The sequence below is a fragment of the Heloderma suspectum genome, chromosome 2 (assembly GCF_057233095.1).
Source record: "Heloderma suspectum isolate Gila_16-S chromosome 2, 16-S_ref, whole genome shotgun sequence".
NCBI classification, from domain to species: Eukaryota; Metazoa; Chordata; class Lepidosauria; order Squamata; family Helodermatidae; genus Heloderma; species Heloderma suspectum.
In genome coordinates, this window is record NC_139459.1 from 4,351,399 (window position 1) to 4,368,966 (window position 17,568).

Here is a 17,568-nt window from a genome sequence, read left to right on the forward strand (position 1 = left end):
TAGCGGCAAAAGTGAAAGACCAAAATACCATTGTCCTGAATCCCTAAACATCCTGAGACAGGGAGGGGGAAATTGTTCTCTTCCCACCTCCACCTGCACCAAACACACACACACACACCATACTACCTCCTTTGCGCCCCAGTTTAACGCTGCCAGACAGGAATGGTGGTGTCCGATATCAGAGCCTTCACAAGCTGCTCAAACTTGCACTACCCACAATGAAAGCTAGTAAATTACTTCAGTATAAAAGCTGGGCCATGCCCTTGCTCTGCTCAGTCGCAAAGGAACTGACCAAACATTTAATGTGCAGACCATTCTCAAGATAGAACATTTTATGCTAGAATTCCACACTTCCAGAATGCAGTGCGATATCTGGAAGTGGAGCAACGCCTTCCAAGCGGCTGCTGTGCTGATAGTGGCTCGTGTTTCCTCTCTGTCCACAGTCATTTTGGCCCCTAGGCTGGTTACGGGGGCAGCTGTTGCCTCTTTCCTCGGTGGGAGTGGGGTTGGCTGCTAGGCATGCAAATAGGCCTGGGATGAGAGTTGCAGCGTAGATACAAAGATACCTCGCCAAAGCAGGGGAAAGCAGTGATGCTCTCCGATGCAGTTCTTGGGGTTGGGGGGAAGGCTCTAGCATGAGAAGTAAGTTCCCTCACCTCCGTTCCAGCTTTCTGACAGTATTGTACCTACCCATATTGGCAAAGTGGATCAGAAAAATACATATGCAGAGGTGTGGGGCATAATGATAGAAAAACAGGATCCTAACATGCTGGTTGGACCCTCTGAACATAAAAGTTCTGCTGGATCAGTTGAGTGCCCCGCTTCCCCCAGTAGCCAACCAGATGCCCATAGCAGCAGGACAGGAAGGCAACAGCCCTCTTGGGCAGCTGCTTCTCGGCATTTGATATCCAATGACAGACTGCCTCTGAACTTGGAGGTTCCATCTAACCATCATCACTTGATAGATCCGTCCTCCATGACTGGATGAGTCCAATCCCCTTTTAAATCTGGCTGAGCTTTTGGCAACGAATCCTGTAAATTAAATATGTGCTTTTCAAAACAAAAGCCACCCTAAAAAGAGTGATTTCTTTCTTCCTGTTAACAAGAAATGGATAAAAATACAGGCCCTGAAGATCACTGAAGTTTGAACAAATTGAGCTAAAGCTTTAACAAAGCCTGGGCATGCTTCTAGAGTGCTTGAGAAGACAAAGGGTCGCCAGTTTACCTCCTCCCTGCAATCTTTGGCTTGGCTCGCTTGAGTCAGTGGGATCTTATTTGCCGTCAAGGCACCTTCCGCCACACCCTGCTCCGTCGGTGCAGATCCCAAGGCTGCTCTGCGGCTTGGAACGAATGCCCCGTTTCACAACAGGGAGCCTGACTGGAAGGCCTTCGTGTACATCTCAGTTCTGGGATGCTGGAAATCTTTTATTCAGCCTAGCTTTGGGGTGTAGGGGGGACAGGGCAGTTGTGCTTTTAGCGTATGATGTTCACACTTTGTCTCTACTCTGGTTTCACTTGGATGTTTTGGATATACTGCTTTTAAATGTACTTAACCCTAAGGCCTATGAACTAGAACAACCCAGCAACAGAAACATACGTAAGTTACTCCTACCATGGCCTTTTTTTGCTATTAAAGCTGCTTGAAATAAAACTCCGCCTTGTGGTTTTGCTGTGGGAATGGCTCTTCGTGGCGGGCGTGGAGGCTTGTCATGTTATGATAAGGAGGGAAGCAGACAAGCAATGTTGCGGAGCGGGGAGGCCTCGGAGGGGGAATGCTGGAAAGGGATTTTGCTTTTGCTTATAGAATCATAGAATAGTAGGGTTGGAAGGGGCCTACAAGACCATTGAGTCCAACCCCCTGCTCAGTGCAGGAATCCAAGTCACAGCATCCTTGACAGATGGCTGTCCAGCCTCGTCTTGAATGCCTCCAGGGTGGGAGAGCCCACCACCTCCCTAGGCAATGGGTTCCATTGTCGTATTGCTCTGACAGCCGAGACATTTTTCCTGATGTTCAGACGGAATCTGGCTTCCTGTAACTTGAGCCCATTATTCCATGTCCTGCACTCTGGGATGATCGAGAAGAGATCCTGGCCTTCCTGTCTGTGACAACCTTTCAAGTACTTGAAGAGTGCTATCGTATCTCCCCTCAGTCTTTTCAAGGCTAAACATGCCCAGTTCTTTCAGTCTGTCTTCATAGGGCTTTGTTTCCAGTCCCCTGATCATCTCTGTTGCCCTCCTCTGAACCCTCTCCAGTTTGTCTGCATCCTTCTTAAAGTGCGGCGCCCAGAACTGGACACAGTACTCCAGATGAGGCCTAACCAGTGCTGAGTAGAGGGGGACTAGCACTTCCCGGGATTTGGAAGCTATGCTTCTATTGTTGTTCAGTCGTTAAGTCGTGTCCGACTCTCTGTGACCCCATGGACCATAGCACACCAGGCCTTCCTGTCCTCCGCTCTCCCGGAGTGTGCTCAATTTCATATTCATTGCATCGGTGATGCTATCTAGCCATCCCATCCTCTGCTGTCCCCTTCTCCTTTTGCCTTCAATCTTTCCCAGCATCGGGGTCTTTTCCAGAGTTTTCTCTTCGCAATGCTTCTATTAATGCAGCCCAAAAGAGCATTTGCCTTTTTTGCAGCCACATCACATTGTTGGCTCCTATTCAGCTTGTGATCAAATGAGTTCCAAGATCCTTCTCACTTCTAGTGTTGTTGAGCCACATATCCCCCATCTTGTAACTGTGCATTTGGTTTCTTTTTCCTAGGTGCAGAACTTGGCATTTGTCCCTCTTAAATTTCATTCTGTTGTTTTCTGCCCAGCGCTCCAGCCTATCCAGATCACTTTGAATTTGTTTCTGTCTTCCAAAGTATTAGCTATCCCGCCCAATTTTGTGTCATCTGCAGATTTGATCAGCATTTCCTGCACCTTCTCCTCCAAGTCATTGATACAAATGTTGAAGAGCACTGGGCCCAAGACTGAGCCCTGCAGTACCCCGCTCGTTACCTCTCCCCAGTTTGAGGAGATCCCATTGATAAGCACTCTTTGAGTCCAATTCTGTAGCCAACTGTGGATCCACCTGACCTCTGAGGGCTTCCTGACCTCTGCTGTGGGTTTGGCGAGGAAACTGTGGGCAATCACCAGCTGGGTGCCCTTCCTGTACCCTTCCTGTACCCTTCCTCAAAGAAAGGATATTCGTATTGCATTTAACCACAGGAGGCGGACTGAAGTTCTTATTAGCAATGGTATTGCATAGGGGAAAAACACAGGTGCCCACCTCAGTCGATGGATTTGGACGCTTTTAAGGGTGGGACGGGGGGATCTGGCCCATCTGTGGGGAAGTTCTGCACAAGCCTAAGTGAAATGAACAGGAGTTGTATTAGTGGAAGACCTTTGTGCCATTTGGATTTTCCAGCTCAGAAAGACACCAAAACATTTTGGGATGGCACTGAGCAAAAGAGACAAGTGGCAGAGGACAACAGTGAGAACACAGAGGTGAAGTTGTTTTAGGGGCATCCCCTCTTTGATCCTGAAATGTTATTGGCACTATAACACAGCCTTCCCCAACCTTGTGCTAGACTGTACCTCCCAGCATCCCACAGCCAGCCATGATGTGTTTATTGTTTTATTGATGTTTTTACTTTGTATTTTATTCCTGTTTATTGTATTTTATTACATTTTATTTTATGTGTATTATTGTTGTCAGCCACCTTGAACATCATTTGGTGGAAAGTCGGGATACAAATTTTACGAACACAAATAAAAAATAACAGTTTTCACAGAATAGTAAGATTGGAAGGGGCCAATAAGACCGTCGAGTCCAACCCAGATTTTGGATTTGGGACACCCCTGCTTAGTCAAGCAAACCCCTTTACTTAGCTGAAAATCCTTGCTTAGTCGGGAAGCATTCTTGAGCAAATAATATTCTCTCAATCCGATGCACCTCATAGAGATTGTTAAGGCTAAATCATAAAACAATGTTTACCAGGATGGCATGATGTAATTTAATAGTTAAGAGTTTCATTTACATTATTGGTTTTAACTAGTGGGTTGGTGCCCACAACTGGGTTGCAGCTTGATCTAAAGTGGGTCGCAACAGCAGCACTGCCTCCATACACATATATCGGTCCCCATACACATATATTGGACTCAAAGAGTGCTTATCAATGGGATCTCCTCAAACTGGGGAGAGGTAACGAGCGGGGTACCGCAGGGCTTGGTCCTGGGCCCAGTGCTCTTCAACATTGTTTTCGAACTGTGGTGCTGGAGAAGACTCTTACGAGTCCCCTGGACTGCAAGGAGGTCAAATCAGTCCATCCTAAAGGAAATCAACCCTGAGTGCTCATTGGAAGGACAGATAATGAAGCTGAAGCTCCAATATTTTGGCCACCTAATGCGAAGAGAAAACTCTCTGGAAAAGACCCTGATGCTGGGAAAGACTGAAGGCAAAAGGAGAAGGGGACGGCAGAGGATGAGATGGCTAGATAGCATCACGGATGCAATGAATATGAACTTGAGCACGCTCCGGGAGAGAGCGCAGGACAGGAAGGCCTGGCGTGCTATGGTCCATGGGGTCACGAAGAGTCGGACACGACTGAACGACTGAACAATACACATATTTCGGTCCCCAAATGCATGTTTGGGTTAAAGGTCTGTCCCAGTTCTGAAGAGGTTGAAGACAACTGATTTACAGCAGTCCTAAGAGAAGACCATCTGGGACATTCTCTTTTCAGCTATACTTCAGTACCTTTATCTGGATTTATAGCCCATTACTGACCTAGAGATTTGGGGCATTTTAAAAACTCAATTTAGGGTGCTGGGGCGTTTTAAAAAATCAGTTAAAGTACAGCGCTTGCTTGGGCATCTTACAAAATCAATGTAGGCTGCTGATGACCCATTAGCGCTGCCTCTGGTGACCCACTTTATGCCCCCCCAGTCTCATTGGCCACCAACCACCACTGCAAAAAAGACAGGAAACGCATTACCAAAAAAGTGGGCACCAATTTGCACATGCCATTTTATATTTATTTGTTTAGTTACAATATTTATATACCGCTCCACATCAAAGATTTTGGGGCAGTGAACAACAAGATAAAAGAAGAAAAACCCATAATTAAAACAGGTGAAACATTTTAAAAGAACAGATTCTGAATTTAATAAACCAGAGATGGTCGCTCAGAGAAGCCCTCTCGAAATAGCAATGTCTTCAGGAGGAGCCAATGTTGGCGCCTGCCTGACCTCCAAAGATGGGTTTCCACCGGAAGGGGGCCGCCATGCTGAAGGCTCTTTTCCTGGTGGACTCCAGCCGGGTCACAGGTCCATGTGGAACCACCAGGAGGAAGCCCGCCAATGACCTCCATGAGAGGGCAAGTTGGTAAAGGAGAAGGCGCTCTCAGGTATCCTGGTCCCAAGTTGTTTAGGGCTTTGGGAAAGACTGAAGGCAAAAGGAGAAGGGGACGACAGAGGATGAGATGGCTAGATAGCATCACTGATGCAATGAATATGAACTTGAGCACACTCCGGGAGAGAGCGCAGGACAGGAAGTCCTGGCGTGCTATGGTCCATGGGGTCACGAAGAGTCGGACACGACTGAACGACTGAACAACAACAACACTACTACTAAAACCTTAAACCTGGCCCAGTAGCAAATAGGCAGCCAGCGCAGTTCCCTCAGCAAAGCAGTTGCATGCTGAAAAGGGGCAGCTCCCGACAACAGCCAAGCTGCTGCGTTCTGCTCCAGCTTCCAAACCAGCCTCAAGGGCAGCCCCACATAGAGCGCATTGCAGTGATCGAGTCTTGAGGTTACTGATGCCTGTACCACCGTGGCCAAGCTATCCCTGTCCAGTCGAAGCTGGTAAAAGGCGCTCCGAGCTGCAGCGGCCACTTGGGCTTCCAGCGACAGTGATGGATCTAGGAGTACCCCCAAGCTACGGACCTGATCTTTCAGAGGGAGTGCAGCCCCATCCGGAACAGGCAATGAGCCCATCTCCTGGACCCGGGAACCACTCACCCACAGGGCTTCCGTCGTGCAGGATTCAGCTTCAGTTGGTTGGCCCTCATCCAGCCCATGACCGAGTTCAGGCACTGGTCCAGGACTTGCACAGCCTCCCCTGGTTCAGATGCCACAGGGAGGCAGAGCTGTGTGTCATCAGCAAATTCAGATGTAATTATTGTCATTTAAGTTGAAACACAGTACATCTGCCCATGGTGTGGAAGGCTACGCCCGGATGACCCGCTCCTTGCTCCGCCTGCTGCCCAGGTACTGCTGATGGGCAGCTCCGCGGCACTTCAGCAGTTCCTTCTGCGGGGGCTTTATCTTTATACCGGCCTTGGACTGGACAGCCCTGCTTTGAATGTTGCAGCCCCTGGAAGCTGCCAGAAATCTGGCAGGAGCGTGATGTAGGGCTTCCTCAGCTCTCGCTCTGCAGGAAAGCTTGCCTTCTGCACTTGAGTAGGCAGGCTTTCATACAGCAACATCAGGCCTTTTTGTTTCTGAAGACTTTCAGTGATCTTTTACAGAGGAAGCTTCACTGAGTTCAGCAAGATCTGCATCTGAGTGAACATCCACTGGATTGCGCTGTTAGTTTAGATATGTTATTTGTCTCCTTTTAGAAGGACTTTGATCGTCATTTAGTGCTTTGTTCAGCGCCGGCAGTCGTGGCAGCATCATGCAGCTGTTCTGCTGTCAGGCCTGTTGTTTCCACAGGCTGATTACTAGCTGCTTTGAGCGCTGGTTAATCAGTTAGCACTGTGAAAATGAAAGCTCCTGTCGAGAGGGGAGGTTTGGCTTGGTTTGACATGAGATAGCATCGGCGCGCCTCTCTCTTCCTGTTGCAGGCCCTTCTGACTTGGAATGCAGCGTCCAGGAGAACCCCTTGAAGATGCTCTCCTTTTTGCCCTAGATGACCTCCGTGGGGAGAATTTCAAGAGGTTCAAGAACAAGCTGTGCTTCCTTAATATAGAAGGGAGGGCCCGGATCCCCCGGGGCAAGCTGGAGAATGCTGACACGGTGGACACTGTGCAGCTGCTGCTTGAGGCCTACGGCGAGGAGGGGGCCCATGAAGTGGCTGTCCAGGTCCTCAATTCGATCAACATGCGGAATTCTGCTACCACACTCCAGAAATGGAAATATAATGGTAAGTGATGCTGTCTTGTTTGTGAGGCTGCAGTTGCCTTGTGTTTTCCTGACAAAGTTCCTGTGCCCTTAATGCTTGCAGGGCAGGCAGACATTCAACAGATGATGCCTTTCTATCCCTGCATGGAAAGCCTTACCTCTCAGTTTTCTGGCTGTCATGCCAGAAGACACAAAGGTGACAGCCAAGTCAGATAATGTTTCATGGCATCCAGGCAGGATTTGGATGGCAGTGCTTTTCTTTCATAAAAATTAGCTACAGGCTTCTGGTGGTCAGAGGGAGTGGCGTCTCTCATTGGCTTGCCTCCCTCTTCTTCCTCTTGCTTCATTCTACTATCTCAGCCCCGCTACTCTCTCTCTCTCACACACACACACACACACCCCTACACCTTGCCTCCACTCTGGGCCTGCATCATCCCTTTCCTTTCCTCCCAATATCACCACATTTAAAAAAAAACCCAGGCAAAAAAAACAGATTTCACAAGCAAAATACATTAGGAAAATGAGAGGCATGTTTGCAAACATACCAGCCTTGCCTAGTGTATTCCTCTCAAATAATATTGGTTTGGGGGATGATGGAAGTTGTAGTCTAACACATCTGGAGGGCACCGGCCAGGGGAAGGCAGGTCTCCTCTTTGTAACTGACCCTTGACACCCCCCCCACACACCCTTGCGTGGTGCTAAAGAGAAACTACGAAGCTCGCGGAGGCCAACCATGGACCTGTGTGAGCGGCTTCCTGCATTATCTAGTCTCATACGTTTTGGATCTAACATGTAAAGGCCAAACTAAATGTGTCAGTGATGGCATGAATTCAATTAATCTGCATGCTTTAAAACATGTAAATGGCATGTTTTAAAACATGGGTTTTATTCTGGCTGTACTTTTACATTGTGGTTTTAAGCTTTCTTATTTTACATTGTTTTTATATTGTTTTATGCTTTATCTTGTGCTTTTAATTTTTGTGAACCACCCAGAGAGATTCGGCTATTGCGTGGCATTGAAATGAAATCAAATTAAATTAATAAAAACATAAATAGCTGGTGTGATGGGGAGAACAGAGTGAGGACAGCGGGGTGGCGGATAGGGAGAATTTATCCCTTCCCCTCCTGCCTTGGTCCACATGAAAATTATGACCCTCCCCAAAGCTACTAGCATCTCTCTCCTCTCTCTTTCCAATCTGGGAATATATGGCAAAATTTTCAAGGTAGGAGCGGCTATTTGCATTGGTAAGAAAGCCTCCATTGGCACCTTTCTGCTTTACATCCCCTTTTTTAGGTTGCAACCCTATGCACACTTTCTTGAGAGTAATCCCCATTGTATGCAATGGGACTTACTTAGTCCTGAGAACACTTGCATAGGATTCTGTTGCCAGGCTGCAATCCTAAACACTATTATGATAGACTCTATAGTATAGAGTATGTTCCATTAAACACAGAACGTTAATTTTGTATAAACACGCTTAGGATGGTGCCGCCCAAGTTGATTTTTAGAATAAAAATGAAGTCTCCGTGATGGCTGTCCTGCTTGCCTCTGCATGCAGTATTGGGGGGTGAGATGGACAGATCAGCTGGCAGTGACCACTCTTGTCTTCAGCCAGCTCACAGGAAAATGGATGGGGGTGGAGGCTGGCACTACAGTGTTCCTTCTTAAAAGAACAATACAAAACACCCTGCAGCAGGAACTCTGAGGAACCCAAAGGCATGGTTGCCCCCAAGGGGCTCATTCATCTGTCCTTCCTGACTCTAGACGCTGTTATCTTGGGCGTTGCCAGGTTCTGGCATTGCCAGAGCACCATGCATTCAGCGGACCTCCGCTCTACATGGTGGGGGGGCTTGTCAGGGGAGGCCGGTAGCTTCGACGTCTGTGGGACGTGAATCCGCTCCAGGTTTCAGACTCTAAAGGAGCTTCGAATGGTTCTGACTGAAACCCGGAGCGGATTCATTGCCCCATGGACATCAGAGCCACCAGCCTCCACTGGTGCTCGTGATACTCTAAAGAGTCCAAATCTCTCTCTCTTTCAGAGCCACACTAGGAGAAATGTCCCCACGCCCATCCTGGCCCGCGCCCTGCCTTGGACAACCTGGAGCTTGAGCCAGCTTATGTGCTTTGGGCATTCTCCCCGCAAACACTTGCACCTTTGCCAGCTCTGGCTCAGAGCCATCTCAGCACCCTGTTTTCCGAATGAACGTCCGGGCTTGGACTTCCTCCTCGACGTCCTAACCCCCCACCCGCTCCCATCACTTTCCGGCCAGGGTTCTTAATCTGTATCTTGAAGAGGCCACATGTCCACCTGCAGATACAGTCTCCTCTGCTGCGTTTGGCTTGGGTCACCCGCCTGGGTTCCCTAAAGCTATTGGCTAATAAAAATGAATTATTCATATACAGCGCTGCTTCTTCGAACTTTGAATGTGTTTGTATGATCTTGCTCCAGTCCTTTGAGGAGGAGAAGCGTTGTACAGGTCTACAGCATGCAGGACTCGCCATTGTCTAAGACTTCGTTGTCTTACATCGTTATTACAAAATCTATTGAGAGAGTAAAGGGTAGCTAAAACAATGTTTTGCAAGCCTGCCTTTAAAAGCATTTCGCACATTATTCTAAAATAGAAAATAGTGTGCAAGAGGGGTTTTTTTCCATTCCTTCCCAAAGTCCTTTTTTTTCCATTGGAAAAATGGGGCGGGGTGTATGAAGAAAATACCCATTTCTTGACCCCCATTCATTCGGGGGGGGGGGCTTTCAGAGGGTTTGCACAACCTTGAGATTAATTGTACTGCTTTGGGGACAAAAGGCTGATTATGCCATCTTTCGGTACCTTCCTCCCAAGCCTTTGAGTCTTTGAACCTACTGGGAACTTTGTGGGGGGAAGGCTCCTTTAAGAAATGGTCTGGAAGGAAGAACCAGAAATAGACTAGAAGTGAAGGCTGTTCCTAGCCATTGTGTATTAAAGCACAATCAAGTGAGTGTTGGCATGCAACAATTTCCAGCATTGCTTCACAATACAATGAACAACATGTCCGTCTCTTGTAAAGCCACCACACCGAAACAGGATTTTCACCCCTACTGCTACATGTTGTGGCTGAATCTCAGCTCATGTGACCAGTGATGGTTTTAACCTCTGTGTGATTTTAAAAATAGCCATGGAAGCACCACCAGCTGCTTTCATAGAACCATAGAATAGTAGGGTTGGAAGGGGCCTACAAGACCATTGAGTCCAACCTTTCCTCACTGGTCTTGTGGGTTATGGTGTGATGGCAAAGGTTAGTGTTCGGGACGTAGTCTGCATGTTTAAAAGATCCCTAAATGAAGGATCAACCCTTCCAGGATCAAACAGCTGGGAATTGCCAACTTCTGTTCCTGGACCTATCTTGCGCCTGTCCATAGCATCCTTGTGTGCAGATGGTGGTGTGTTTATCTCCATGCCATGGAACGCCTCCCCTGCTGATTTCTACAAATCCAACCAACGTTTTAAGTGCAAGATCCTAGCACAGACTTGCAGGCTTGCACAAGTTGCAGTCCAAACCATCCAAAACATGGTAATTTCTAGTCCAAAACGTCTTGTGGGGTGCCACAGGGTTCCATCCTCTCCCCGATGCTATTTAACATCTATGTGAAGCCGCTGGGGGCTATCATCAGGAGGTTTGGGGTGCGGTGTCATCAGTATGCGGATAACACGCAGCTCTACCTCTCGTTCAAATCTTCACCAAGGTTGGCCATAGAATCCCTGTCCAAATGTCTGGAGACCGTGAGTGGCTGGATGGGGAGGAATAAGCTGAAGCTGAACCCTGACAAGACCGAAGTACTTTTGGTGGGAAACAAGAGAAGGTTGGGGGATGTTGACCTGGTGTTGAATGGGGTACGGCTACCCTTGAAAGACCAGGTCCGCAGCCTGGGGGTCATTTTAGACTCCCAGCTGTCCATGGAGGCTCAGGTGTCAGCTGTGAGCCAGACAGCGCTGTACCAGCTCCATCTGATATGGCAGCTGCACCCCTACCTTCCCAACCATCTGCTCCCATTGGTAGTACATGCCCTGGTCTCCTCTCGTCTAGACTACTGTAATGCGCTCTACGTGGGGTTACCCTTGAAGATGGTTTGGAAGCTGCAGCTGGTACAGAACACGGCGGCTCGCCTGATTAAAGGCAGCCGCCGGCATGATCACATCACTCCAGTGCTGAAGGAGTTGCACTGGTTACCAGTTGTTTGCAGGGCCAAATTCATGGTGTTGGTTTTGACCTTTAAAACCCTATATGGTTCTGTCCCAGCCTATCCCAAGGAGCGCCTCCAGCAACACCAGATAGGCCGCTCAACTATATCAGCCACGGATGGCCCTCTCTCTGTCCCATCAGCCAGGACAGCTAGGCTGGTGAGGATGAGTAGAGGGCCTTCTCTTTGGTGGCCCCCACTCTGTGGAACTCCCTCCCTAGGGAACTCCACCATGCTCTCTCTTTAATGAGCTTCTGCTACATGTTGAAAACTTGGTTGTTCAGGCAGGCATTTGGGGTGGGCTAGGGAAATTTTAGAAAATGATGTTTTAATGTGTAATTTTATTGTTTTTAAACTGTTTGTATTATTGTACACCGCCCAGAGTGGCCGAGTGACTGGCCAGATGGCTAATTAAGAAATTTAATAAATAAATAAATCTGGGGGGTACCAGATTGGGGAACCTTGGCATAGACCATACCACAGTACAGAGGCCCTATAAGGCAGCTGCATTTGTCGATATGGTAGTGGGTTGCATGTTTTGCAGGGCTCCTGTAACAAAACTATCTATGCTCTATATTCAGCCACCAAGAGCATCACAGAAGAGATCCAGGGAGGCAACCCTGGATTTAATCCTAAGTGGTGTCACCCAGGACCTAGTATGAGATATAAATGTTGTTGAATCAACTGGAAACAGTGACCACAATGCCATCTGATGTAGTATGTACTTAAGTGGAAGTCCAGCACAGTCACATTTTACTTCAAAAGAGGAAACTTCTCTAAAATGAGGGAACTGGTAAAAAGGAATTTGAAAGGGGAAGTCAAGAGGGTTAAATCCCTTCAAAATGCTTGGAAGTTACTCAGAATTGCCTCGGCCCCTTGGCAACTGAGCTCTGGGTTCCGCAGGGTACAGTTTTATCCCCAGTGTTGTTCAACAGCTATATGAAGCTGCTGGGAGCAGTCATTAGGGGTTTGGCGCAGTTTTATTTACAACATTTACATACTGCTCCATATCTAGAACAGATTTTGGAGCAGTGAGCACAAGAAATAAAACAGTAAGAGAATACTGTATGCTGATGACACACAGCTCTGTCTCCCTGTGACATCTGAATCAGGTGAGGCTGTGCAAGTCCTGGACCAGTGTCTGAACTCAGTAATGGGCTGGATGAGGGCCAGTCAAGAATCCTGGCAAGACGGAAGCCCTGTGGGTGAGTGGTTCCCGAGTCCGGGAGAGAGGCTCATTGCCTGTTCCGGATGGAGCTGCACTCCCTCTGAAAGATCAGGTCTGTAGCTTGGGGGTGCTCCTAGACCCCTCATTGTCGCTGGAGGCCCAAGTGGCCGCTGCTGCTTGGAGCGGCTTTTACCAGCTTCAGCTGGTTTGCCAACTCCTGGACAGGCCAGGAATGGTTTGGCCACAGTGGTACAGGCACTAGTAAGCTCAAGACTGGAGGAGAGACCTTTGTCTTCTCCCAGGTATCTGGCAGCATATAAGTTTTAATCAGTCCTGGATTGTCTTATGGTTATGGATGTCTGCTTGACATGGCTTGTTTGAAGTTGTTTTCAATATTTGTTCTCTTGTGTGTGTTGTCTGTTCATGTGTTTTTATGCAAATGGCTTTTAATCTCTGTATAGTGTGTTTTTAATGTTTTTAATCTTTGTAAACCTCCCAGAGGGCTTTGGCTATTGGGTGATATAGAAATGTAAAAAATAGTAATTCCTGCAGTGTGCTGTCTGTGGGGCCGCCCTTGCAGCTGGTCCGGGAGCAGGAGCTAGTCCAGAACACCAGGGAGCTGCCCCTTTCCAGCATGCAGCGCCTTTGCTGAGGGAACTGTGCTGGCTGCCTATTTGCTACCGGGCCAGGTTTAAGGTTTTGGTACTGGTGTATAAAGCCCTAAACCACTTGGGACCAGGATACCCAAGAGAGTGCCTTAAAAACCTAAGAAGAGAGCCCTGCTGAATCAGACCAAGAGTCCGTCTAGTCCAGCATTCTGTTCACACAGTGGCCAACCAGCTGTTGACCGGGAACCCACAAGCAGGGCATGAGCGCAGCAGCACCCTCCCATGCATGTTCCCCAGCAACTGGTGCACATAGGCTCACAGCCTTTGGTACTGGAGGCAGCACATAGCCACCAGGACTAGTAGCCATTGATAGCCTTCTCCTCCAGGAATTTGTCCAACCCCCTTTTAAAGCCATCCAAATTGGTGTCCATCAATTGGTACCACATCCTGTGGTAGCGAATTCCATAGTTTAGCTCTGCGCTGTGTGAGGGAGTCCTTCCTTTTATCTGTCCTGAATCTCCCACCAATCAGCTTCATGGGAGGACCCCTTTGGAGTCTAGTATTTTCAGGGGAGGGGGGGAAATATCCCTCTCTCAAAAGGGACATTTTTCCCATTAAAAAAAGGAGGGATGTCTTCACACAGCCCATAGTTAAACTATGGGATTCACTTCCACAAGATGTAGTGATGGCCACCAGTTTGGACGGCTTTAAAGGGGGGTTAGACAAATTTCTGGAGAAGTCTATCAATGGCTACTAGTCCTAATGGCTCCATGCTACTTCCAGTATCAGGGCAGTATGCCTATGCACACCAGTTGCTGGGGACAATGGGTTGGTGGGTGCTGTTGCCCTCATGTCCTGCTTGTGGGTTTCCTGTGGGCAGCTGGTTGGCCACTGTGTGAACAGAATGCTGGACTAGATGCACCCTTGGTCTGATCCAGCAGGGCACTTCTTATGTTCTTATGGGATACCAACAATTGAGCCAACACTTTAGCTTTACCTTTCAATAGCTGCTTGTTGTGCAGCAATTTACAGGTGATCCTGCCTGTCTTCATAGCAGCATGACAAGCTTCACCTCTGAAATATGGCACATCAGTCCACTGTTTAAGGCACAAGAGCCAGCTGGATTTCCTTCTGATCAGCTGGCAGCCCTAAATGCACCTGTTCCCCTTCTGGGAGCTTATCAAAACCTGTGTTTCTGCTGCAAGCATTACAAAACTGTTTAATTTGAGATGGCTTTTAGGAACTGGTGTTGTTTATATTTTCCCACTCCCTTCATTAGGAGGGACAGGCCCTATAATAGTTTCCCCCAAATGGCTCACACTGCAAAATAATAAAAGGGAAAATCCAAACTGGAATAGTAGCACAATATATTTATTAGAACCAACTAACAATCACAAAGTAGCAAGCAGGCTTTTGAGTTTCATAGGACTCTTCCTCAGCGTTGATATTAAACTAAGAGGAAAAAGGGGTGAGGAGACTATTGGTGATTCAAGAAAGGGAACTGGCCCTGAGCACATGCAGAAAACACAGATTTCCATCATCTGTGAATGAGCACCACCCATTCCAGTCTAGGGCAAGGCTTCCAGGATTGATGTGACAGATGGATGCCCCAGTACCTCTTCATAGAAATTTGTCACAGGCTGCATTTGGGCAATGCTCTTGCAGGATCACAAAACACTTATTTCAGTTATTTTTGTGTGTATAAGCAACCAGACACCCTTTAAGTGTTTTAACGTGCTTTGGATGAATCACAACAGACTTTTAAACCCCACAGGGAACATACGTCCCAGAAATCAGGGCCCCTTATTTTTATCGCCTCACTTCTTCCCCTCCTAGAGTTCAGACTAATATCCAGGAGTCCAGAGAGTCCCCAACCAACTCCAGGCTCTACAGCTCAGCAAAGCTCAGTCAGTTGCCTCCCCATTCCCTTCAGTACCAGGCAGAGCTGAATTTGAGCCAGGGCTCAACCGCAGAACCCTTTTCACTGCCAAATACATCTCTGTCCTGGAATAGCAAAGGGAAAGAGCTCCCTGACCCAATGCACAGCCTGCTCACCTGCCTCTGGGATGAGGGCACGGGGCTCCCTGGGCAGAAGGACCTCAATGTCTCTTTTTGAAAATGAGCCATTAGATGCCCATCCTGCTCACCTGATGAGGAGTCATGGTTTAATGCAGGTCTGGGGAGCCTCAGGCCTCGAGGGCCAAATCCGGCCCTCTGGGGGTCCACAGATGGCCACACCCCCTTCCCTTGATCACCGATCATTTGGCGGTTTCCTGGCTTTTGCCCACTCTAAATGGTCGGAATGCCTCTCCTGCGACTTAGTTACCGGCAGTCAGAGCTTTAAGCTACAATATGCTGGTACTTTTTGTATTATTTTTTTCTCTGCCTCACGCCCTGAGATCCTTTTACCTGGAAATGCTGAGGGCTAGGCATGGCCCCTCCTGACAATGCTCTTTTTATGTGATTATATTAGATTTCAAGAAGAAATATAAAAAGCACATCCAGGAGACGTTCCGGAGCGTTCCTGAACTGGGCCCCGCCCCCGCCCCAGTGGTGAGTCTCCACCTCAGATACACAGAGCTGCTCCTCAGGAGGAAACCGCACCCTCAGGAGAGGGCCCATGAGCTCGTGGCTGTGGAGAAGAGGCACCGGAAGGTGGAGGCTCATCCAGAAGACTGCCTAGAAGTTGATGTGGAGAATCTGTTTGATCCAGGTGCTGAAGGAAGAAGTTCCAGGACCGTTGTGCTGCATGGACCCGCTGGGGTGGGGAAGACCACAGCCATGAGGAAGCTAATGCTGGACTGGGCATCTGGAAAATTCTGGCAGGAGAGGTTTGAGTATGCTTTTTACATTTCTTGCAGAGCGGTGAACTATAGCAGCAAGCCCATGAGTGTGGCTGACCTGATACTCAAGAGCTGCCCTCCAGGAACTCTCCTAGCAGAGGACATCTTTTTGAACCAAGACAGCATCCTCTTTGTTGTGGACGGGTTTGATGAAGCTCTGGAGCACTGCGGTCCTCCAAGTGACATGCCAAGCAGTGACCCGCATAAAGAGCAGACCACAGCAAATCTGGTGATGGGCCTGCTTAGGAAAAAGCTCCTTGCCAGGTGCCATCTCATTGTGGCTACAAGGCCTTTGGCTCTGGAGCCACTCCTGCAGTGTCTGAGGTCACCACAGTTTGTGGAGGTGCTGGGATTTCGCCCAGCTCAGAGGAAGGAATATTTCCACCACTTCTTTGAGGACAAGGAAGAAGCCGCTCAGGCCTTCCAACTTGTAAGACGCAATGAAACTGTTTTCAGTATGTGCTTCCTCCCTGTTGTGTGTTGGATTGTCTGCACCATCTTCAGACAAAACCCCCAGACAGACCCCTTTAAAAATATCCCAGAGACTGCGACAGTCACAGAAATTCACATGCGGCTCCTCTTTAGTTTCTTAGAGTGTCACTCCAGGCTGAGCGATCTGGAAGGACTTTGCTCCTTAGCCAAGGATGGGATGCTCCATAAGACAATGGCCTTTGACAAAGAAGGGCTGAAGGATCACGGTTTGGGCTGTTCAGGCTCAGAAACTCTTTTTTCAAGCAGGAAAGTTCTCTGTCAAGATGCCCACGTAACCACCATGTACAGGTTCATCCACTTAAGTTTCCAGGAGTTCTTTGCAGCCCTGTTCTACGTTCTGGACACAGATGGGGACATAGCAAGATCTTTCAAAGACTTGTATGCGGTATTTGGAAATAAGAAGGAATACAGCAGCACCTACTTCATGCTAGTGCATTTCCTCTTTGGCCTCTCCAATCTGAAGAGGCTGAGCATTCTACAAGAAACATGGGGCTGCAAGATGTCTGGGACAAGACTCCGTCAAGAGTTGTTGAGGTGGGTGAAGGAGGAAGCCAAGTGCCATTCCTTTAGGAAAGGAGAGCAACTGCTGGAATTGTGCCATTGCATCTACGAGATGGAGGACTCTACGTTTGCCAAGAGCATAATGGCACATGTCCGCAACCTGGACCTCCAAGACCAGCTCTTTACCAAGCTGGATTTTGCAGCTCTTTCGTTTTGCCTAGCATCTTCTGAGTCTCTCCACTCACTTCAACTCTCTGGCTTTGAGTTAGGGCCTACAGGAGTTACCCAACTCTTTCCAGGACTGCTGAAGTCTTCAGAGATTCAGTAAGTACATTGTAAAGACCCAGAAAGGATCTTTGTGGTGTTGCTGGGGCACAGATGCAGTATTTGCGTGTCCTGTGTCCAGAATTAGTGCTTATCTTTTAACTCTGCCTTCTCTTTGTCATTGCTAGCATTTCCCTTTTCTTACCGAGCACCAGGGCAACCCTTTCCTTTCTCTCGCTTTGAACATAGCTGAAAAATTACTTTTGTTCCTCTTAGCATCTTTCACCAGCCTCAGCTCATTCTGAGCTTTAGCTTTCCTGACACTGTCTGGGCTACTTGGGTGTACCCATCATTCACTTTCTTATAT

General features: G+C 48.2%; 1 protein-coding gene across 4 annotated transcripts in view; it reads left to right on the top strand.

The window, feature by feature from the left end:
* Nucleotides 1–1,573: 1,573 nt before the first annotated feature.
* The window catches only part of LOC146351880 (NACHT, LRR and PYD domains-containing protein 3-like), a 33,727-nt gene continuing 17,732 nt past the window's right edge, over nucleotides 1,574–17,568 (top strand). The window contains exons 1-3 of one of the 4 annotated variants that reach the window (XM_084832783.1): nucleotides 1,574–1,597; nucleotides 6,832–7,130; nucleotides 15,575–17,261. In XM_084832783.1, coding sequence (XP_084688909.1) covers nucleotides 6,848–7,130; nucleotides 15,575–17,261 — 1,970 coding nt within the window. In that variant the 5' untranslated portion in view covers nucleotides 1,574–1,597; nucleotides 6,832–6,847. Of the gene's footprint in view, nucleotides 1,598–3,474; nucleotides 3,490–6,420; nucleotides 6,574–6,821; nucleotides 7,131–15,574; nucleotides 17,262–17,568 lie in introns of those variants that run through there. The other 3 variants (XM_084832782.1, XM_084832781.1, XM_084832780.1) reach the window with 3 other exon arrangements.